This window comes from Microplitis mediator, chromosome 7 (genome assembly GCF_029852145.1).
Source record: "Microplitis mediator isolate UGA2020A chromosome 7, iyMicMedi2.1, whole genome shotgun sequence".
Classification (NCBI taxonomy): domain Eukaryota; kingdom Metazoa; phylum Arthropoda; class Insecta; order Hymenoptera; family Braconidae; genus Microplitis; species Microplitis mediator.
The window spans coordinates 24,013,699-24,039,257 of NC_079975.1; the positions used below are offsets into that span (position 1 = coordinate 24,013,699).

At 34.8% G+C, this 25,559-nt stretch overlaps 1 protein-coding gene across 1 annotated transcript; it reads left to right on the top strand.

The window, feature by feature from the left end:
* The first annotated feature begins 6,535 nt into the window (after window positions 1-6,535).
* Window positions 6,536-25,244, top strand: LOC130671976 (neprilysin-2-like). Its single transcript, XM_057476156.1, has 5 exons — window positions 6,536-6,590; window positions 6,678-6,889; window positions 24,257-24,433; window positions 24,498-24,995; window positions 25,230-25,244. Exons 1-5 carry the CDS (start codon window positions 6,536-6,538, stop codon window positions 25,242-25,244), a joined length of 957 nt encoding a protein of 318 aa, XP_057332139.1.
* Window positions 25,245-25,559: the final 315 nt, after the last annotated feature.

Genomic DNA, 25,559 nt, shown 5'->3' on the forward strand with positions numbered 1-25,559 from the left:
TAGTTCTCATATGTAATTCTACATAAAAAAAAATATTATAATAAAAAAACTTTACTGCTATTGTAATTTTTAAACTGATTGATTCGATAGTTTCCGAAATATTCACGAAAAACAAAAAAAAAAACGATTTTTTTTCGTTCTTTCGTCGACGATATCTCTAACGGATTATCCGATGAAGACGGTTGAGGTGGCAATCGGCGTGTTTTATTGAGGTCTCGAGCTGATAAAATTTTGGGAATGATTGGTTTAGTCGTTTCGACGATATTTGCAAAAAACCGTTTTCTACTGTTTCTTTCGTCGACGATATCTTTTGAACGGATTACCTGATTGAGACGTTCTTGGTGGCAATCAAAAGCTTTTATCGAGTGGTAGAGCTTAGTAGATTTTGGAATTGATCGATCCAACAGTTTTCACAATATCCAAAAAAAACGAAAATAAAATTTTTTTTTTTTTTCGTATTTCTTAAATATCTAAGAGTTTATTTGACTAAATGGTCTAAAATTTTTTTGAAAATCTAAGTTCAGAAGATACCTTTCGAATGCCGCGAGAACCATCTAAATCGGTTCATTCATCAAAAAGATATGAGAGGTTTACATCCACACACACACACACACACACACACACACACACACACACACACACACACACACACACACACATACATACATCGCTCTGAAAATGTCAGAGTAGCATCCTAGCACCTTCAAATGTCGACATATGATGAAAACCCGGTTTTTGAAAATCGGGGTGAAACCAATAACTTCCCGAATTTTTTGAAAATCGTCGATTTTCTCAGCGGGAAGTTAAAAAAAAATTGAAATGTTTTTTTATAAACTCGAATTACTATGATAGATATTTTTGATTAAATTATGAAGAGATAATATAATTTTCTAATTCAGTTTTTAGTGTTAATTATTTTACGTATTTATTCATTCAACTTTATGAAATATATAATTTTTAAAGAAAAGAAAAGTTCCTTAATAAAATTGGTAGGTAGTATTTCATGAAACATATTAAACACAACATGTTCAACTTTGTCAATAATTTTTTTAAGTTGTAATGCTCTTGCTAAACGATTATTCATCATCCCCCCGTACAACGGAAATTTAGATTTAACCATTTCTTCATTAAAATTGACATTATCGTCAATGGATTTCAATCTCAAACCCAGTTTGCGCTGTGATTTATGTTCAAGCTAAAATAACTTTACAGCAGATGGATTTATTCAAAAATCATAAAGTCCGTTTTTGTAGAGCGTTGAATTACTTACAAATATATATCCCGGGCTTATTTGTAATATACGCCATTACCGAGGTATAAAATTCCAAATTTAAAATTTTTTTTCCCATGTTATTGAAATGCATCTCAATTATATTTTTGTATTATATAACATAGCTTTCTTAGCTTAAATATTTTTTTCCTTGAATGAATTGAAAAAAATATTCAGCCAAGGACAGTTTTCTCAGGTCGAGACTAATAGTCCTGTCAAATAGAACTGATAGACGGAAACAGGTTTAGCCAGGTCAGATTTTTTGAGGTAAGCTTCGGAACATGATTACAAAATATATACTAAAAAATTAAGGTAAAATTTCAATAAGACAGGTGAAAAAAAAATTAAAAACACTTTTAATTAGCGTTTTATCGACGAATTGATAAATGAAATAGTAAACTTGAGGATTTAACTTTCTCCGTTTAACGAAACACATGCTCTCGGTTCAAACAACATATTCTTAAATGAAATTGGCATTTTCTCTTTTCAAAAGAATATTCAAATACTTTGAAGAAAATATATACTCTTCTCTTAAGAAAACACTTCTATCAGTGTGGGAAATAGAAAATCGCAATAAGAAAATACTAAATACTAATATAAAGGGCTGAAATTTTAATAGATGTCTTCTTTTATCCTAGTGGAACTTTTGACTGTGTGTCCTTGAAAAAAAAAAAATAGTCGATTTTTTCGAATCGGTCTGGTGTATATAGACATATCGCTCTTAAAAATTCAACAAGGAAAAGTCATTTGATTTATCTATTTACTGCATTTTTATCTACAATGAAGAATTTTAAAGATATTTATTATTAAGTTCACTTATCTACGTTAAACAGTTTTTGAGTCACGCTTGAAAACAAAATTTTTTTCTTGAGTAAATGTGAACTTTAAATATTGCTCACTTGAGGGACTTAATGTTGATAAGTAAATAAATAATCAACAATATACAAATAAATAAATAATATAAAAGCAGCGAAATAATAAATAAATAAATGAATAATAAAGACATATGCGAACCCGAATTAAACGAAATTATAAATCACGGAAAAAAATTTTTTGTGACCACAAGATAAGATAACTTACGGTAACGAAATTCTGCCTTAATATACGGATAACGAAGCATTCGTTGGGATTACAATGTTTTTGTAATGCTAGCAAATTCTTTGTTGGGCCAAGGAATGGTTTGTAACTGTAACAAAACTGTTTTGTTCCAATAAAAAAACAGATTTGTTAAAGTAACAGAATAAATTTGTAGCATTAACAAAAATTTTTGTAATCATAAGCTAAGATTACTTACGGTAGCAAATGTCGGCTTTAAAATACGACGATATTATTGTAATAAACATCATGTATTCTCATAACAAATCGACTTCTTAATTACGACACAAATTCGTTTGTTACTATAACAAATTGATTTGTTACCGTAAGTTAATCATGTTTGTCATTATAACAAAATCTTTCGTTATCCCGTCTTTTGTTATCAGGACGAAATTTGTTTTTTTCGTGATAGTTGATTAAGATTAAAAATTTATAGCAATTACCAAATGAATAATTTTAATTTTGTACAATGAAGTTAACAAAAATAACATTCGAGAGAGGATGGGAAACGGGCCCTCTGTGACATCAGACAGGACCACATAATACACGGAAAAAAATAACTAGGTGGTGCAACATGAACCAGTCTAGGTGAGTCACCATAAAAATCATGTTGGAGCAACACTATACATGGTATTTTAATGCGAAGATGTGCACCCAAAGCATTCATACTCAAGGAACACTGGGGGAAATAGGGACCACCGGATTGGCCTATTTCTTCCTACAGAGAAAAACGCCACTTACTCCTCCCGCTTTTCTCAGGGGACAGTTTTCCATTTCTGGAGAAAAAGGATATTCAGTCCGTCACGAAGAGCTGGTACTGGTAGGTGGTTTCAAGACTTACGATAGACGTTTACCATTCATAGACTCATAGGTCTTATTCATATATTTCATTTTAATTGTATATCTATTCAGCTTTCAGTTATATATCAAATATTCGAAGACCTTTTTAATTTAAATTCAATTTTTTTTCACCAATTGATATTAAACTAATACTAATTCATTCAAGAATATCAACTTGAATACGAATCAACTACCCTACTTCAAAAAATTATATCTTTTTAATTTGATTCATCTAGACATGTAACAGGAAAACGAAAAATTCATGATTCACACTTTCAGGTCATGAAGTGCGTGGATCATCACATTTACTAATAGTGTTCTTTGTTGAGGGCATCAATTTCATTGTGAAAACAACAATCAACTAAATGGAAAACACAGGGTTCCAGTCGCACATTAATATAGACCAAACAAACGGAACGTAAGTTTTTAATTGAAATAATTAAATTTCTTGATAAAATTCTGTACGAAAACTTTCCTCATAAATTAAATATGCCGTCAATATTTTTAAAGAATAAATAGATACACTGACAGTAAAGTTCATATAGTGTAGGTAGTTAGGAATTGAATGGTATAAAAGTATGATAATTTTATCTAACGTTTTAGTAAGTAAACTAGTAGGGGAGACCGGAGCAGAGTGGCCCCCCTGAGCCGGTTATTACTTTTTGTGGCTTTCAACCATCAGATCACTTTAATTTCGTCCTATTTTGAACAAATTTATAGACATTTTGCCGAAACTCTAAAAAAAAAAAACTTTTTTTTTTGGCAAGGAGGCCCTACTCCAAAAAATGATAATTTTTTTTTTTTAGATTGTTTTCATCGTTAAAAACGTATTTTTCATGAAAATTATTTTTACTTTTAGATGACTCAAAAAAAATTTTGAAGGTGTAATAAATCGTTCCCCCACGATTAGATTAATTAATAATTATTGTTTAAAAAAATAAAATTCTACATTTCTTATTTATCATTATTTTTAACATAAAAAAAGTGTTTTTTAATTTTTTAGATAATGGATAGTTTTACTTTATTTAAAAAATTTATCAACTAAAAGAAAAATTTTTACTTCTGAATATTTTTAGTGACCAAATTTGCCTCAGACATCGAGAATCAGCCGAAAAATATGGAAAAATCACTTTTTCAAAATTTTCACCTTGTCCATTTTGCCCCAGGTGTCATGCAAAGGGCTAAAAATGTGCAAACATATCGGATTCATAGTAATTAGACGAAAAAAAAAAAATTTTTTTTCGATCAAAATTTCAGGGGGGCCTCTCTGCCCCGGTCTCCCCTATTCATTTATTCGAGAAAATCAATTTAAACTCAAATCAACTACCCTGCTTAAAAAATAGTATCTTTTTCATTCGATTTATCTAAATATGTAACAGGTAGACGGGAAATCTACGCTCCATACATCCAGGTCACAAAGCACACGGATCATTGCATTTACTAAGAGTGAACTTTGTTGGGAACATAAATTATATTGTGAAGACTACAATCAACAAAATGGAAAACCCAGGATTGCAGTTACACAATGATATAGACCAAAAAAGCGATATGTAAGTTTGTAATTACAATCATATTATATTTATTATTTGTTAATAATCGTCGACGATATCTCTCGAACGGATTATCTGAATAAGACGTTCGTGGCAGCGATCGATATCTTTTATTGATTTCTAGAGCTAATTAAATTTTGAAATTGTTCGATTCAACAGTTTTCAAAATATCAAAAATTTTTAATTTGAATGAATAAATTATCTAGATCGGTTTATCCATTCAAAAGATATGAGAGGTTTACATTCACACAAACACACACACACACACACACATCTCTCTGAAAATGTCAGAATAGCATCCTAACACCTTCAAACGTCGAAATCTGATGAAAACCCGGTTTTTGATAAAGTTTTAGGACACCGTCGACATGGTGGACATACTGGAGGAGTCGAACATTTAAGGAACGGATACAAGTAAAATTGCTGGTTGTTGCAGTCATTGCAGTTATTGGCTTGGCAGTAGGTATAAGTATAGTAAATGTGAAGGCGAATTCACGCAGTGGCACAGATGCAGGTAAAAATATAATTTTTATTATTATTATTGCACACCTCGAACGCGAAGCGGAGAGGTAGTGCTCTACTGTAACCAAATTTTAAAACTGAGTTTCGGTCAACTTCTACTATCTCCACTATTTTTATATAGCACTTAATAAAAAAAAAGGATCACTGATAGCAAAAAAAAACTCCAATAAAAAAATTACAGATATTCTAAATGAGATTCTAAAAATGACTATACTCGTTCATGCATGATCATATATGAACACATCTGTTCATATATAAACAGATCAAGTTATGTATGATCAGACCTGGCCAATTTTTGGATCTGATCAGATATAGGCAATTATGCACGATCATATATGATTAGACAAAATCTTTTTTCATCGGAATGTTTTTCATAGTTCGGAAAACCAATTTTTTCTCTCAGTGTAGAAGATATTTTATTGATTACCGAACTTTTAAATATGTTTTTCGCGATACTTATGATTTTAAATGTACGCATCACTCGTTTTGGTTTCTTTTTCACCTGAAATTGCCACAACTGAGATAAAAGCCAAAATATAACCATAAACAGAAAAGTTTTACGCAGTGAGAATTATTTCGCGGATGGGTAAAAAACGTACGTGTGAAAATTTCAATTTGAGTATTTAACATTTTTACGTGTAAGTTTAACGCTCTGTAGTTATAATCTCGTACGACTAGTTTTGATCAATTTATTTTTCGACATACAAAAATGTTATTCTATACGAAAATAAAATTCTGCTTACAATATTTAAAAAATTGTCAGTTTTACATTTAAAATATGTAGGAAAGTATTTTACACCCATCTGCATACGTTAAAACAACTTAAATTAGTGTAAGCTGTTTTTACGTGCGATTTATGTTAATTTTATCAAAAAAATTTTTACTGCGTTGGACCAATTGGATACTTCAAACCTCACCTTCTGTTTCTTCTAGTTTCAGATAAAGTTTGCGATATACCATCATGTAACCATGCCGGTAAGACATGTTCAATTATCAAGTTGTAATGAAACAAAATTATCGGCAATAAAAAATAAAATTTATTTTAGCCTCAGAGATCCTAAAAAATATGAATACATCTGTTGACCCTTGTGATAACTTCTATAAATTTGCCTGTGGTGGATTTATGAAATCAACTTTCATTCCTGATCACTCAAATAAGATATATGAGCCACATATGAGATATGATTCATTCAGTACCGGAGAAAATGTAATTTTAAACCAATTAAGAAGAAGTATAGAAAACCTAAATTCAACGGATATGCCTTATGCATTCAGGCTTGTAAAAACTCTCTACAAGAGCTGTATGGATGAACGTCAGTGTTTTTATTTTATTTATTTATTTTTTTTTTTATAATGATTATTTTGCATTGAATTTATTGAAATTTGATTGTTACTTCTAGCTGTTATTGAAGAACAAGGACTTACTCCTTTGTTGAGTATAATAAAAAAACTCGGAGGATGGCCGGTACTAGAAGGAGATACGTGGAACGATCATGAATCTGATTGGACGACAATTATCTTCAAACTCCGTGAGCTCGGTTATGATTTTAATAATCTAATAGACTTTTCCATTAATGTAGATCCCAAAAACAGTTCAAAGCGTGTTATATATGTAAGTTTCAAAAATATTCACCTATATTTTTTAAGAAACATCACTTCCCGAGTCGAAATTTAAATCGTAGATTGAAGTTACCAGACGTTGGAAACGTAAATTCAACTTTGAAGACGTAAATAGTCGTGAAACGTCTATATTGAGTACTGAAAATTTTAAATAGTATATTACACTACAAGGGCAGAAAGTTGGAGATTCAGACGCGCAGTTCAGGGCTCTCCAACTTTCTGTCCGTGTAGTGTATACTATTGCACGACTCATGATGCGAAGCATCTGAGATGTGCTTTATGATCGAAAAATTTAATTCGCCTCACTTCGGCAACTATTTCAATTATTATACCCTTGTTAGTTAACGGAATTGAGATATGTTGCATACTATTTTGAAGATAATTTAATGGAGATTAGTTCCATACTTTTCAAAAATTTATTTAGTTCAATAAAAAAGGAAAAAACATCAAAATAGTCTAAAAAAATTTCCTGTCCGTCAAGTATGAAACCCGTAGACACAATAACTTACGAAAAAATGCAGTAATTGAATCAAATTTTTTTTTTTTTTAATTCTTTGAAAGATTTGTAGATCCCCTATTGCTACTGGCTAGGTAATTCAGTGTCGTTTAATAACAATTAATAAAAGAATAAAAAGGCTGTATAACGATATCTATATATATCGATGAAAAATTAACATGGATGCCGATATATCTATACCTATACATTATACGTACATTTATCCCACCAGGGGCGCTTGCGAATTACCATCCTAGTGTAGCTGTTTTTTTTTTTTTTTGCTAATTGGTAAGCCTGAATTGTTTCAGTTCAATTTATTTTTATTTACATATATTTTTTTTGCTTTTGGTATTAATCGAGATATTTTGAGTAGGTTCTTTCATGATTATATAAAAAATACTAATATAATTTAAAAAAAAAAAAATATTTAAGGAAAGAAAATTTTATATATTTTAAATTTATTCGTGCTTCCCGCCATTTTTTTATGATTATTTTATTATTTCATAATAAATGAGCATTATGAGTCGCGCACTTTTGGATTTTCCAAATTTTTGACACTAGTTTCCCATCGGAAATTTCCCGAGGAACACGATCGTGGAAGTAGTTTAGCTGAGCAGTCCCTAGATTCATCGGCATCAATCAAAAAGCCCCGAAAGATAGAAATAATTCAGGTCTTGCCGTTTTACTGCATCTTTTGATTCTGATTTTTTTCGAAAATTAGCTATTTGACACTAGTTTCCCATCGGAAATTTCCCGAGGAACACGATCGTGAAAGTAGTTTAGCTGAGCAGTCCCTAGATTCATCGGGATCAATCAAAAAGCCCCGAAAGATAGAAATAATTCAGGTCTTGCCGTTTCACTCCATCTTTTGATTATGATTTTTTTCGAAAATTAGCTATTTGACACGAGTTTCCCATCGGAAATTTCCCGAGGAACACGATCGTGAAAGTAGTTTAGCTGAACAGTCCCTAGATTCGTTAGAATCAATCAAAATGCCCCGGAAGATAGAAATAATTCAGGTCTTGCCATTTCACTTCGTCTTTTGATTCTGATGTTTTTCGAAAATTAGCTATTTGACACTAGTTTCCCATCGAAAATTTCCCGAGGAACACGATCCTGAAAGTACTTTAGCTGAACAGTCCCTAGATTCGTTAGAATCAATCAAAAAGCCCCGGAAGATAGAAATAATTTAGGTCTTGCCGTTTCACTTCGTCTTTTGATTCTGATGTTTTTCGAAAATTAGCTATTTGACACTAGTTTCCCATCGAAAATTTCCCGAGGAACACGATCGTGAAAGTACTTTAGCTGAGCAGTCGCTAGATTCGTCAGAATCAATAAAAATGCCCCGGAAGATAAAAATAATTCAGGTCTTGCCATTTCACTTCGTCTTTTGATTCTGATTTTTTTCGAAAATTAGCTATTTGACACGAGTTTCCCATCGGAAATTTCCCGAGAAACACGATCGTGAAAGTACTTTAGCTGAGCAGTCCCTTGATTCATCAGAATCAATCAAAAAGCCCCAAAAGATAGAGATAATTTAGGTCTTGCCGTTTCACTGCATCTTTTGATTCTGATGTTTTTCGAAAATTAGCTATTTGACACTAGTTTCCCATCGAAAATTTCCCGAGGAACACGATCCTGAAAGTACTTTAGCTGAACAGTCCCTAGATTCGTTAGAATCAATCAAAATGCCCCGGAAGATAGAAATAATTCAGGTCTTGCCATTTCACTTCGTCTTTTGATTCTGATGTTTTTCGAAAATTAGCTATTTGACACTAGTTTCCCATCGAAAATTTCCCGAGGAACACGATCCTGAAAGTACTTTAGCTGAACAGTCCCTAGATTCGTTAGAATCAATCAAAAAGCCCCGGAAGATAGAAATAATTTAGGTCTTGCCGTTTCACTTCGTCTTTTGATTCTGATGTTTTTCGAAAATTAGCTATTTGACACTAGTTTCCCATCGAAAATTTCCCGAGGAACACGATCGTGAAAGTACTTTAGCTGAGCAGTCGCTAGATTCGTCAGAATCAATAAAAATGCCCCGGAAGATAAAAATAATTCAGGTCTTGCCATTTCACTTCGTCTTTTGATTCTGATTTTTTTCGAAAATTAGCTATTTGACACGAGTTTCCCATCGGAAATTTCCCGAGAAACACGATCGTGAAAGTACTTTAGCTGAGCAGTCCCTTGATTCATCAGAATCAATCAAAAAGCCCCGAAAGATAGAAATAATTTAGGTCTTGCCGTTTCACTGCATCTTTTGATTCTGATGTTTTTCGAAAATTAGCTATTTGACACTAGTTTCCCATCGAAAATTTCCCGAGGAACACGATCCTGAAAGTACTTTAGCTGAACAGTCCCTAGATTCGTTAGAATCAATCAAAATGCCCCGGAAGATAGAAATAATTCAGGTCTTGCCATTTCACTTCGTCTTTTGATTCTGATGTTTTTCGAAAATTAGCTATTTGACACTAGTTTCCCATCGAAAATTTCCCGAGGAACACGATCCTGAAAGTACTTTAGCTGAACAGTCCCTAGATTCGTTAGAATCAATCAAAAAGCCCCGGAAGATAGAAATAATTTAGGTCTTGCCGTTTCACTTCGTCTTTTGATTCTGATGTTTTTCGAAAATTAGCTATTTGACACTAGTTTCCCATCGAAAATTTCCCGAGGAACACGATCGTGAAAGTACTTTAGCTGAGCAGTCGCTAGATTCGTCAGAATCAATAAAAATGCCCCGGAAGATAAAAATAATTCAGGTCTTGCCATTTCACTTCGTCTTTTGATTCTGATTTTTTTCGAAAATTAGCTATTTGACGCGAGTTTCCCATCGGAAATTTCCCGAGAAACACGATCGTGAAAGTACTTTAGCTGAGCAGTCCCTTGATTCATCAGAATCAATCAAAAAGCCCCGAAAGATAGAAATAATTTAGGTCTTGCCGTTTCACTGCATCTTTTGATTCTGATGTTCTTCGAAAATTAGCTATTTGACACTAGTTTCCCATCGAAAATTTCCCGAGGAACACGATCCTGAAAGTACTTTAGCTGAACAGTCCCTAGATTCGTTAGAATCAATCAAAATGCCCCGGAAGATAGAAATAATTCAGGTCTTGCCATTTCACTTCGTCTTTTGATTCTGATGTTTTTCGAAAATTAGCTATTTGACACTAGTTTCCCATCGAAAATTTCCCGAGGAACACGATCCTGAAAGTACTTTAGCTGAACAGTCCCTAGATTCGTTAGAATCAATCAAAAAGCCCCGGAAGATAGAAATAATTTAGGTCTTGCCGTTTCACTTCGTCTTTTGATTCTGATGTTTTTCGAAAATTAGCTATTTGACACTAGTTTCCCATCGGAAATTTCCCGAGGAACACGATCGTGAAAGTACTTTAGCTGAGCAGTCGCTAGATTCGTCAGAATCAATAAAAATGCCCCGGAAGATAAAAATAATTCAGGTCTTGCCATTTCACTTCGTCTTTTGATTCTGATTTTTTTCGAAAATTAGCTATTTGACACGAGTTTCCCATCGGAAATTTCCCGAGAAACACGATCGTGAAAGTACTTTAGCTGAGCAGTCCCTTGATTCATCAGAATCAATCAAAAAGCCCCGAAAGATAGAAATAATTTAGGTCTTGCCGTTTCACTGCATCTTTTGATTCTGATTTTTTTCGAAAATTAGCTATTTGACACTAGTTTCCCATCGGAAATTTCCCGAGGAACACGATCGTGAAAGCAGTTTAGCTGAACAGTCCCTAGATTCGTTAGAATCAATAAAAATGCCCCGGAAGATAAAAATAATTCAGGTCTTGCCATTTCACTTCGTCTTTTGATTCTGATTTTTTTCGAAAATTAGCTATTTGACACTAGTTTCCCATCGGAAATTTCCCGAGGAACACGATCAGGAAAGTAGTTTAGCTGAGCAGTCCCTAGATTCGTTAGAATCAATCAAAATGCCCCGGAAGATAGAAATAATTCAGGTCTTGCCATTTCACTTCGTCTTTTGATTCTGATGTTTTTCGAAAATTAGCTATTTGACACTAGTTTCCCATCGAAAATTTCCCGAGGAACACGATCCTGAAAGTACTTTAGCTGAACAGTCCCTAGATTCGTTAGAATCAATCAAAATGCCCCGGAAGATAGAAATAATTCAGGTCTTGCCATTTCACTTCGTCTTTTGATTCTGATGTTTTTCGAAAATTAGCTATTTGACACTAGTTTCCCATCGAAAATTTCCCGAGGAACACGATCCTGAAAGTACTTTAGCTGAACAGTCCCTAGATTCGTTAGAATCAATCAAAAAGCCCCGGAAGATAGAAATAATTTAGGTCTTGCCGTTTCACTTCGTCTTTTGATTCTGATGTTTTTCGAAAATTAGCTATTTGACACTAGTTTCCCATCGAAAATTTCCCGAGGAACACGATCGTGAAAGTACTTTAGCTGAGCAGTCGCTAGATTCGTCAGAATCAATAAAAATGCCCCGGAAGATAAAAATAATTCAGGTCTTGCCATTTCACTTCGTCTTTTGATTCTGATTTTTTTCGAAAATTAGCTATTTGACACGAGTTTCCCATCGGAAATTTCCCGAGAAACACGATCGTGAAAGTACTTTAGCTGAGCAGTCCCTTGATTCATCAGAATCAATCAAAAAGCCCCGAAAGATAGAAATAATTTAGGTCTTGCCGTTTCACTGCATCTTTTGATTCTGATGTTTTTCGAAAATTAGCTATTTGACACTAGTTTCCCATCGAAAATTTCCCGAGGAACACGATCCTGAAAGTACTTTAGCTGAACAGTCCCTAGATTCGTTAGAATCAATCAAAATGCCCCGGAAGATAGAAATAATTCAGGTCTTGCCATTTCACTTCGTCTTTTGATTCTGATGTTTTTCGAAAATTAGCTATTTGACACTAGTTTCCCATCGAAAATTTCCCGAGGAACACGATCCTGAAAGTACTTTAGCTGAACAGTCCCTAGATTCGTTAGAATCAATCAAAAAGCCCCGGAAGATAGAAATAATTTAGGTCTTGCCGTTTCACTTCGTCTTTTGATTCTGATGTTTTTCGAAAATTAGCTATTTGACACTAGTTTCCCATCGAAAATTTCCCGAGGAACACGATCGTGAAAGTACTTTAGCTGAGCAGTCGCTAGATTCGTCAGAATCAATAAAAATGCCCCGGAAGATAAAAATAATTCAGGTCTTGCCATTTCACTTCGTCTTTTGATTCTGATTTTTTTCGAAAATTAGCTATTTGACGCGAGTTTACCATCGGAAATTTCCCGAGAAACACGATCGTGAAAGTACTTTAGCTGAGCAGTCCCTTGATTCATCAGAATCAATCAAAAAGCCCCGAAAGATAGAAATAATTTAGGTCTTGCCGTTTCACTGCATCTTTTGATTCTGATGTTCTTCGAAAATTAGCTATTTGACACTAGTTTCCCATCGAAAATTTCCCGAGGAACACGATCCTGAAAGTACTTTAGCTGAACAGTCCCTAGATTCGTTAGAATCAATCAAAATGCCCCGGAAGATAGAAATAATTCAGGTCTTGCCATTTCACTTCGTCTTTTGATTCTGATGTTTTTCGAAAATTAGCTATTTGACACTAGTTTCCCATCGAAAATTTCCCGAGGAACACGATCCTGAAAGTACTTTAGCTGAACAGTCCCTAGATTCGTTAGAATCAATCAAAAAGCCCCGGAAGATAGAAATAATTTAGGTCTTGCCGTTTCACTTCGTCTTTTGATTCTGATGTTTTTCGAAAATTAGCTATTTGACACTAGTTTCCCATCGGAAATTTCCCGAGGAACACGATCGTGAAAGTACTTTAGCTGAGCAGTCGCTAGATTTGTCAGAATCAATAAAAATGCCCCGGAAGATAAAAATAATTCAGGTCTTGCCATTTCACTTCGTCTTTTGATTCTGATTTTTTTCGAAAATTAGCTATTTGACACGAGTTTCCCATCGGAAATTTCCCGAGAAACACGATCGTGAAAGTACTTTAGCTGAGCAGTCCCTTGATTCATCAGAATCAATCAAAAAGCCCCGAAAGATAGAAATAATTTAGGTCTTGCCGTTTCACTGCATCTTTTGATTCTGATTTTTTTCGAAAATTAGCTATTTGACACTAGTTTCCCATCGGAAATTTCCCGAGGAACACGATCGTGAAAGCAGTTTAGCTGAACAGTCCCTAGATTCGTTAGAATCAATAAAAATGCCCCGGAAGATAAAAATAATTCAGGTCTTGCCATTTCACTTCGTCTTTTGATTCTGATTTTTTTCGAAAATTAGCTATTTGACACTAGTTTCCCATCGGAAATTTCCCGAGGAACACGATCAGGAAAGTAGTTTAGCTGAGCAGTCCCTAGATTCGTTAGAATCAATCAAAATGCCCCGGAAGATAGAAATAATTTAGGTCTTGCCGTTTTACTGCATCTTTTGATTCTGATTTTTTTCGAAAATTAGCTATTTGACACGAGTTTCCCATCGGAAATTTCCCGAGGAACACGATCGTGAAAGTAGTTCAGCTGAAGAGTCCCTAGATTCGTTAGAATCAATAAAAATGCCCCGGAAGATAAAAATAATTCAGGTCTTGCCATTTCACTTCGTCTTTTGATTCTGATTTTTTTCGAAAATTAGCTATTTGACACGAGTTTCCTATCGGAAATTTCCCGAGAAACACGATCGTGAAAGTACTTTAGCTGAGCAGTCGTTAGATTCGTCAGAATCAATCAAAAAGCCCCGGAAGATCGAAATAATTCAGGTCTTGCCGATTCACTTCGTCTTTTGATTCTGATTTTTTTCGAAAATTGGCTATTTGACACTAGTTTCCCATCGGAAATTTCCCGAGGAACACGATCAGGAAAGTCGTTTAGCTTAGCAGTCCCTAGATTCGTTAGAATCAATAAAAATGCCCCGGAAGATAAAAATAATTCAGGTCTTGCCATTTCACTTCGTCTTTGGATTCTGATGTTTTTCGAAAGTTAGCTATTTGACACTAGTTTCCCATCGAAAATTTCCCGAGGAACACGATCCTGAAAGTACTTTAGCTGAACAGTCCCTAGATTCGTTAGAATCAATAAAAATGCCCCGGAAGATAGAAATAATTCAGGTCTTGCCGTTTCACTGCATCTTTTGATTCTGATTTTTTTCGAAAATTAGCTATTTGACACTAGTTTCCCATCGGAAATTTCCCGAGGAACACGATCGTGAAAGTACTTTAGCTGAGCAGTCGTTAGATTCGTCAGAATCAATCAAAAAGCCCCGGAAGATCGAAATAATTCAGGTCTTGCCGATTCACTTCGTCTTTTGATTCTGATTTTTTTCGAAAATTGGCTATTTGACACTAGTTTCCCATCGGAAATTTCCCGAGGAACACGATCAGGAAAGTAGTTTAGCTTAGCAGTCCCTAGATTCGTTAGAATCAATAAAAATGCCCCGGAAGATAAAAATAATTCAGGTCTTGCCATTTCACTTCGTCTTTGGATTCTGATGTTTTTCGAAAGTTAGCTATTTGACACTAGTTTCCCATCGAAAATTTCCCGAGGAACACGATCCTGAAAGTACTTTAGCTGAACAGTCCCTAGATTCGTTAGAATCAATAAAAATGCCCCGGAAGATAGAAATAATTCAGGTCTTGCCGTTTCACTGCATCTTTTGATTCTGATTTTTTTCGAAAATTAGCTATTTGACACTAGTTTCCCATCGGAAATTTCCCGAGGAACACGATCGTGAAAGTACTTTAGCTGAGCAGTCGTTAGATTCGTCAGAATCAATCAAAAAGCCCCGGAAGATCGAAATAATTCAGGTCTTGCCGTTTCACTTCGTCTTTTGATTCTGATTTTTTTCGAAAATTAGCTATTTGACACGAGTTTCCCATCGGAAATTTCCCGAGAAACACGATGGTGAAAGTAGTTTAGCTGAGAAGTCCCTAGATTCATCAGAATCAATCAAAAAGCCCCGAAAGATAGAAATAATTTAGGTCTTGCCGTTTCACTGCATCTTTTGATTCTGATTTTTGTCGAAAATTAGCTATTTGACACCAGTTTCCCATCGGAAATTTCCCGAGGAACACGATCGTGGAAGTAGTTTAGCTGAGCAGTCCCTAGATTCATCGGCATCAATCAAAAAGCCCCGAAAGATAGAAATAATTCAGGTCTTGCCGTTTCACTCCATCTTTTGATTATGATTTTTTTCGAAAATTAGCTATTTGACACGAGTTTCCCATCGGAAATTTCCCGAGGAACACGATCGTGAAAGTAGTTTAGCTGAACAGTCCCTAGATTCGTTAGAATCAATCAAAATGCCCCGGAAGATAGAAATAATTCAGGTCTTGCCATTTCACTTCGTCTTTTGATTCTGATGTTTTTCGAAAATTAGCTATTTGACACTAGTTTCCCATCGAAAATTTCCCGAGGAACACGATCCTGAAAGTACTTTAGCTGAACAGTCCCTAGATTCGTTAGAATCAATCAAAAAGCCCCGGAAGATAGAAATAATTTAGGTCTTGCCGTTTCACTTCGTCTTTTGATTCTGATGTTTTTCGAAAATTAGCTATTTGACACTAGTTTCCCATCGAAAATTTCCCGAGGAACACGATCGTGAAAGTACTTTAGCTGAGCAGTCGCTAGATTCGTCAGAATCAATAAAAATGCCCCGGAAGATAAAAATAATTCAGGTCTTGCCATTTCACTTCGTCTTTTGATTCTGATTTTTTTCGAAAATTAGCTATTTGACACGAGTTTCCCATCGGAAATTTCCCGAGAAACACGATCGTGAAAGTACTTTAGCTGAGCAGTCCCTTGATTCATCAGAATCAATCAAAAAGCCCCAAAAGATAGAGATAATTTAGGTCTTGCCGTTTCACTGCATCTTTTGATTCTGATGTTTTTCGAAAATTAGCTATTTGACACTAGTTTCCCATCGAAAATTTCCCGAGGAACACGATCCTGAAAGTACTTTAGCTGAACAGTCCCTAGATTCGTTAGAATCAATCAAAATGCCCCGGAAGATAGAAATAATTCAGGTCTTGCCATTTCACTTCGTCTTTTGATTCTGATGTTTTTCGAAAATTAGCTATTTGACACTAGTTTCCCATCGAAAATTTCCCGAGGAACACGATCCTGAAAGTACTTTAGCTGAACAGTCCCTAGATTCGTTAGAATCAATCAAAAAGCCCCGGAAGATAGAAATAATTTAGGTCTTGCCGTTTCACTTCGTCTTTTGATTCTGATGTTTTTCGAAAATTAGCTATTTGACACTAGTTTCCCATCGAAAATTTCCCGAGGAACACGATCGTGAAAGTACTTTAGCTGAGCAGTCGCTAGATTCGTCAGAATCAATAAAAATGCCCCGGAAGATAAAAATAATTCAGGTCTTGCCATTTCACTTCGTCTTTTGATTCTGATTTTTTTCGAAAATTAGCTATTTGACACGAGTTTCCCATCGGAAATTTCCCGAGAAACACGATCGTGAAAGTACTTTAGCTGAGCAGTCCCTTGATTCATCAGAATCAATCAAAAAGCCCCGAAAGATAGAAATAATTTAGGTCTTGCCGTTTCACTGCATCTTTTGATTCTGATGTTTTTCGAAAATTAGCTATTTGACACTAGTTTCCCATCGAAAATTTCCCGAGGAACACGATCCTGAAAGTACTTTAGCTGAACAGTCCCTAGATTCGTTAGAATCAATCAAAATGCCCCGGAAGATAGAAATAATTCAGGTCTTGCCATTTCACTTCGTCTTTTGATTCTGATGTTTTTCGAAAATTAGCTATTTGACACTAGTTTCCCATCGAAAATTTCCCGAGGAACACGATCCTGAAAGTACTTTAGCTGAACAGTCCCTAGATTCGTTAGAATCAATCAAAAAGCCCCGGAAGATAGAAATAATTTAGGTCTTGCCGTTTCACTTCGTCTTTTGATTCTGATGTTTTTCGAAAATTAGCTATTTGACACTAGTTTCCCATCGAAAATTTCCCGAGGAACACGATCGTGAAAGTACTTTAGCTGAGCAGTCGCTAGATTCGTCAGAATCAATAAAAATGCCCCGGAAGATAAAAATAATTCAGGTCTTGCCATTTCACTTCGTCTTTTGATTCTGATTTTTTTCGAAAATTAGCTATTTGACACTAGTTTCCCATCGGAAATTTCCCGAGGAACACGATCGTGAAAGCAGTTTAGCTGAACAGTCCCTAGATTCGTTAGAATCAATAAAAATGCCCCGGAAGATAAAAATAATTCAGGTCTTGCCATTTCACTTCGTCTTTTGATTCTGATTTTTTTCGAAAATTAGCTATTTGACACTAGTTTCCCATCGGAAATTTCCCGAGGAACACGATCAGGAAAGTAGTTTAGCTGAGCAGTCCCTAGATTCGTTAGAATCAATCAAAATGCCCCGGAAGATAGAAATAATTTAGGTCTTGCCGTTTTACTGCATCTTTTGATTCTGATTTTTTTCGAAAATTAGCTATTTGACACGAGTTTCCCATCGGAAATTTCCCGAGGAACACGATCGTGAAAGTAGTTCAGCTGAAGAGTCCCTAGATTCGTTAGAATCAATAAAAATGCCCCGGAAGATAAAAATAATTCAGGTCTTGCCATTTCACTTCGTCTTTTGATTCTGATTTTTTTCGAAAATTAGCTATTTGACACGAGTTTCCTATCGGAAATTTCCCGAGAAACACGATCGTGAAAGTACTTTAGCTGAGCAGTCGTTAGATTCGTCAGAATCAATCAAAAAGCCCCGGAAGATCGAAATAATTCAGGTCTTGCCGATTCACTTCGTCTTTTGATTCTGATTTTTTTCGAAAATTGGCTATTTGACACTAGTTTCCCATCGGAAATTTCCCGAGGAACACGATCAGGAAAGTAGTTTAGCTTAGCAGTCCCTAGATTCGTTAGAATCAATAAAAATGCCCCGGAAGATAAAAATAATTCAGGTCTTGCCATTTCACTTCGTCTTTGGATTCTGATGTTTTTCGAAAGTTAGCTATTTGACACTAGTTTCCCATCGAAAATTTCCCGAGGAACACGATCCTGAAAGTACTTTAGCTGAACAGTCCCTAGATTCGTTAGAATCAATAAAAATGCCCCGGAAGATAGAAATAATTCAGGTCTTGCCGTTTCACTGCATCTTTTGATTCTGATTTTTTTCGAAAATTAGCTATTTGACACTAGTTTCCCATCGGAAATTTCCCGAGGAACACGATCGTGAAAGTACTTTAGCTGAGCAGTCGTTAGATTCGTCAGAATCAATCAAAAAGCCCCGGAAGATCGAAATAATTCAGGTCTTGCCGTTTCACTTCGTCTTTTGATTCTGATTTTTTTCGAAAATTAGCTATTTGACACGAGTTTCCCATCGGAAATTTCCCGAGAAACACGATGGTGAAAGTAGTTTAGCTGAGAAGTCCCTAGATTCATCAGAATCAATCAAAAAGCCCCGAAAGATAGAAATAATTTAGGTCTTGCCGTTTCACTGCATCTTTTGATTCTGATTTTTGTCGAAAATTAGCTATTTGACACCAGTTTCCCATCGGAAATTTCCCGAGGAACACGATCGTGAAAGTACTTTAGCTGAGCAGTCCCTTGATTCATCAGAATCAATCAAAAAGCCCCGAAAGATAGAAATAATTCAGGTCTTGCCGTTTCACTGCATCTTTTGATTCTGATTTTTTTCGAAAATTAGCTATTTGACACTAGTTGCCATCGGAAATTTCCCGAGGAACACGATCGTGAAAGTACTTTAGCTGAGCAGTCCCTTGATTCATCAGAATCAATCAAAAAGCCCCGAAAGATAGAAATAATTTAGGTCTTGCCGTTTCACTGCATCTTTTGATTCTGATGTTCTTCGAAAATTAGCTATTTGACACTAGTTTCCCATCGAAAATTTCCCGAGGAACACGATCCTGAAAGTACTTTAGCTGAACAGTCCCTAGATTCGTTAGAATCAATCAAAATGCCCCGGAAGATAGAAATAATTCAGGTCTTGCCATTTCACTTCGTCTTTTGATTCTGATGTTTTTCGAAAATTAGCTATTTGACACTAGTTTCCCATCGAAAATTTCCCGAGGAACACGATCCTGAAAGTACTTTAGCTGAACAGTCCCTAGATTCGTTAGAATCAATCAAAAAGCCCCGGAAGATAGAAATAATTTAGGTCTTGCCGTTTCACTTCGTCTTTTGATTCTGATGTTTTTCGAAAATTAGCTATTTGACACTAGTTTCCCATCGAAAATTTCCCGAGGAACACGATCGTGAAAGTACTTTAGCTGAGCAGTCGCTAGATTCGTCAGAATCAATAAAAATGCCCCGGAAGATAAAAATAATTCAGGTCTTGCCATTTCACTTCGTCTTTTGATTCTGATTTTTTTCGAAAATTAGCTATTTGACACGAGTTTCCCATCGGAAATTTCCCGAGAAACACGATCGTGAAAGTACTTTAGCTGAGCAGTCCCTTGATTCATCAGAATCAATCAAAAAGCCCCGAAAGATAGAAATAATTTAGGTCTTGCCGTTTCACTGCATCTTTTGATTCTGATTTTTTTCGAAAATTAGCTATTTGACACTAGTTTCCCATCGGAAATTTCCCGAGGAACACGATCGTGAAAGCAGTTTAGCTGAACAGTCCCTAGATTCGTTAGAATCAATAAAAATGCCCCGGAAGATAAAAATAATTCAGGTCTTGCCATTTCACTTCGTCTTTTGATTCTGATTTTTTTCGAAAATTAGCTATTTGACACTAGTTTCCCATCGGAAATTTCCCGAGGAACACGATCAGGAAAGTAGTTTAGCTGAGCAGTCCCTAGATTCGTTAGAATCAATCAAAATGCCCCGGAAGATAGAAATAATTTAGGTCTTGCCGTTTTACTGCATCTTTTGATTCTGATTTTTTTCGAAAATTAGCTATTTGACACGAGTTTCCCATCGGAAATTTCCCGAGGAACACGATCGTGAAAGTAGTTCAGCTGAACAGTCCCTAGATTCGTTAGAATCAATAAAAATGCCCCGGAAGATAAAAATAATTCAGGTCTTGCCATTTCACTTCGTCTTTTGATTCTAATTTTTTTCGAAAATTAGCTATTTGACACGAGTTTCCTATCGGAAATTTCCCGAGGAACACGATCGTGAAAGTACTTTAGCTGAGCAGTCGTTAGATTCGTCAGAATCAATCAAAAAGCCCCGGAAGATCGAAATAATTCAGGTCTTGCCGATTCACTTCGTCTTTTGATTCTGATTTTTTTCGAAAATTGGCTATTTGACACTAGTTTCCCATCGGAAATTTCCCGAGGAACACGATCAGGAAAGTAGTTTAGCTGAGCAGTCCCTAGATTCGTTAGAATCAATCAAAATGCCCCGGAAGATAGAAATAATTCAGGTCTTGCCATTTCACTTCGTCTTTTGATTCTGATGTTTTTCGAAAATTAGCTATTTGACACTAGTTTCCCATCGAAAATTTCCCGAGGAACACGATCCTGAAAGTACTTTAGCTGAACAGTCCCTAGATTCGTTAGAATCAATCAAAAAGCCCCGGAAGATAGAAATAATTTAGGTCTTGCCGTTTCACTTCGTCTTTTGATTCTGATGTTTTTCGAAAATTAGCTATTTGACACTAGTTTCCCATCGAAAATTTCCCGAGGAACACGATCGTGAAAGTACTTTAGCTGAGCAGTCGCTAGATTCGTCAGAATCAATAAAAATGCCCCGGAAGATAAAAATAATTCAGGTCTTGCCATTTCACTTCGTCTTTTGATTCTGATTTTTTTCGAAAATTAGCTATTTGACACGAGTTTCCCATCGGAAATTTCCCGAGAAACACGATCGTGAAAGTACTTTAGCTGAGCAGTCCCTTGATTCATCAGAATCAATCAAAAAGCCCCGAAAGATAGAAATAATTTAGGTCTTGCCGTTTCACTGCATCTTTTGATTCTGATTTTTTTCGAAAATTAGCTATTTGACACTAGTTTCCCATCGGAAATTTCCCGAGGAACACGATCGTGAAAGCAGTTTAGCTGAACAGTCCCTAGATTCGTTAGAATCAATAAAAATGCCCCGGAAGATAAAAATAATTCAGGTCTTGCCATTTCACTTCGTCTTTTGATTCTGATTTTTTTCGAAAATTAGCTATTTGACACTAGTTTCCCATCGGAAATTTCCCGAGGAACACGATCAGGAAAGTAGTTTAGCTGAGCAGTCCCTAGATTCGTTAGAATCAATCAAAATGCCCCGGAAGATAGAAATAATTTAGGTCTTGCCGTTTTACTGCATCTTTTGATTCTGATTTTTTTCGAAAATTAGCTATTTGACACGAGTTTCCCATCGGAAATTTCCCGAGGAACACGATCGTGAAAGTAGTTCAGCTGAACAGTCCCTAGATTCGTTAGAATCAATAAAAATGCCCCGGAAGATAAAAATAATTCAGGTCTTGCCATTTCACTTCGTCTTTTGATTCTGATTTTTTTCGAAAATTAGCTATTTGACACGAGTTTCCTATCGGAAATTTCCCGAGGAACACGATCGTGAAAGTACTTTAGCTGAGCAGTCGTTAGATTCGTCAGAATCAATCAAAAAGCCCCGGAAGATCGAAATAATTCAGGTCTTGCCGATTCACTTCGTCTTTTGATTCTGATTTTTTTCGAAAATTGGCTATTTGACACTAGTTTCCCATCGGAAATTTCCCGAGGAACACGATCAGGAAAGTAGTTTAGCTTAGCAGTCCCTAGATTCGTTAGAATCAATAAAAATGCCCCGGAAGATAAAAATAATTCAGGTCTTGCCATTTCACTTCGTCTTTGGATTCTGATGTTTTTCGAAAGTTAGCTATTTGACACTAGTTTCCCATCGAAAATTTCCCGAGGAACACGATCCTGAAAGTACTTTAGCTGAACAGTCCCTAGATTCGTTAGAATCAATAAAAATGCCCCGGAAGATAGAAATAATTCAGGTCTTGCCGTTTCACTCCATCTTTTGATTCTGATTTTTTTTCGAAAATTAGCTATTTGACACGAGTTTCCCATCGGAAATTTCCCGAGGAACACGATCGTGAAAGTACTTTAGCTGAGCAGTCCCTTGATTCATCAGAATCAATCAAAAATCCCCGAAAGATAGAAATAATTTAGGTCTTGCCGTTTCACTGCATCTTTTGATTCTGATTTTTTTTCGAAAATTAGCTATTCGACGACTCATGATGCGAAGCATCTGAGATGTGCTTTATGATCGAAAAATTTAATTCGCCTCACTTCGGCAACTATTTCAATTATTATACCCTTGTTAGTTTACGGAATCGAGATATGTTGCATACTATTTTGAAGATAATTTAATGGAGATTAGTTCCATACTTTTCAAAAATTTATTTAGTTCAATAAAAAAGGAAAAATCGATCGTAAAGCACATCTCAGATGCTTCGCATCATGAGTCGTGCAAAAAACATCAAAATAGTCTAAAAAAATTTCCTGTCCGTCAAGTATGAAACCCGTAGACACAATAACTTACGAAAAAATGCAGTAATTGAATCAAATTTTTTTTTTTTTAATTCTTTGAAAGATTTGTAGATCCCCTATTGCTACTGGCTAGGTAATTTAGTGTCGTTTAATAACAATTGATAAAAGAATAAAAAGGCTGTATAACTATATCTATATATATCGATGTAAAATTAACATGGATGCCGATATATCTATGCCTATACATTATAAGTACATTTATCCCACCAGGGGCGCTTGCGAATTACCATCCTAGTGTAGCTGTTTTTTTTTTTTTTGCTAATTGGTAAGCCTGAATTGTTTCAGTTCAATTTTTTTTTATTTACATATATTTTTTTTGCTTTTGTTATTAATCGAGATATTTTGAGTAGGTTCTTTCATAATTATATAAAAAATACTAATATAATTTAAAAAAAAAAAAAAAAAATATTTAAGGAAAGAAAATTTTATATATTTTAAATTTATTCGTGCTTCCCGCCATTTTTTTATGATTATTTTATTATTTCATAATAAATGAGCATTATGAGTCGCGCACTTTTGGATTTTCCAAATTTTTTTTCTTTATGCCCGGACGAAAGTACGTTGACAAATCAAAGGTGTATAAATTACATAATTACGTTTTAGCAGGTATTGATGCCTGCCCCGACATTTTCGGCACGAGCGGAGCGAGTGCTGCCGTTGGGGGGGGGGGGCAGGCATCAAGTACATCGATTAAAAAAATCATCATTACATATTTTCAAAAGCAATAATTTTGATCCTGAAGTTAACAGTCTCCAGAATGAACTATTTTCGGATTTTTTTTTTAACCGATTACAAAAAAAAAAAAAAACTAAAAATGTGCACTTGACGAAAATTAAAAAAACTGTAGGCGCGACTTTTAAATAATTTTTTATTTCTATAATTTATCTTTCAAAAAAAAAAAAAAAAGAATTACTAGACGTCGGCTAACTTTAGTATCATAAATAATTTCTAATTTATAAAAAATAATTTTTGAATCTTTATTAATCTTTAGTAAATATTACTTTTTCAAAAATATAGACATATATAATTTCGAATCAATTGTAAACAAGTTTTGAGGTTATGAATACGAGCGGGAGTGTCAGCAAATTTTGTCAAAGTGACGGTAGTATACGTATAACCGGGTAGCAGCGTGCACGAAAAACTTTTTCGTCCCGCTACTGCTTTCTTTCGGCCTGCCGTTATAGATGGCGCGCGAGTAATCCCAGCACGGCACGAATGTTAGATTTTCTGCCGTGAACCCGAGGCCGAACGTACGTACTTTTGGCCGAGGTATAAAGAAAAATATATTTTATGGAAAAATAAGTCGATATCTTGATAGTAACTATAATTTTGGCTAATAAAAAATTTTTTTAAAAAAATCTTATTGCAGCTAGATGATCCTATACATGATGACAGACGTCTTCCCTTATTATCAGGATTCCGCGAGACTATTGCTAAAGAATATTACCGTTACATGATTGATACTGCAGTAATTCTTGGTGCTGAACGTAAACGCGCTCAATATGAACTTAGGGATGCTCTCGAATTTGAAATGAATCTTGCCAAAGTAAAACTTTATGATAAATTATATTTAATTAATTAATGATAAAAAGTTATATCAAAAATTTTAGATGAGTCTGTCGGAAATTTTTCGGGAAGATAACGCAACTTCTATGTACAACCCAATCACAGTAGCTGAATTATTAAATAAACATCCTAGTATCCCTTGGAAGGAATATTTCAATAGATTTCTCGCACCTTATTACAAATTCGATGATATCGATGTAGTGATGGTTAGGAGTCCGTACTTCTTTTCATACTTTGAAGATCTGATGAAGTCAACTCCAAAGAGAGTACAAGCTAATTATCTAATATGGCATACTGTTGCTTCATCTGTAAAGTACTTAAATGATGGTATTCGTGAAAGACAACTTGAATATAATAAAGATTTATATCATGAAACGGAAAGAAGACCTCGATGGAAAGAGTGTGTTGAAACTGTCTCCAATACGTTACCAATCAGCACAGGAGCGATGTATGTAAGAGACTATTTTAGCAAAGACGCCAGAGAAACTGCCAGAAAAATAACTTTGGATGTTCGAGATCAGTTCATTAAAACATTGCAAACAGTAAATAATATATTATTAGTCTTTCTATTTATTAATAATAATTAAACTCTTAGTACACGGAAAAAATTTTCGTATGAATATTGTCATGTTATTTATTCTAAAAATTACTCTAAATCGAGTAATCTTGGGCCATTACGACTTTTTACTTTTGAATTACGAAATTTTACTCTTTCAGTGAGTAAAAATCAATCAGATTAATTTTTACTCACAATTGCGAGTAAAAATTACCCCTAGCGGCTGTCGAAATAAATTCTCTCTAATTTGATTTTTACTCGTAGGTTATGATAAAAAGTTGATGATTCGATTTATAAAATTTATATTGAATTACAATAAAAATTACAATTAATAGGCTGAAATTTCCATAAAAAAATCTAATAACCATTTAATTGCCTTAGAATATGACTTAAAATAAATATTTTGAAAAAGAATAAAAAAAAAAAATAATCTTATTGTGTTAAAAAAGAAAAGATACAAAATTTTTTTTAATTTTAAAATAAATATTAAGTTATAGAGAGTTACAGAGATCGTCTTTTTTTCCAAGCCTACGTTTGTGTGCGTAACATG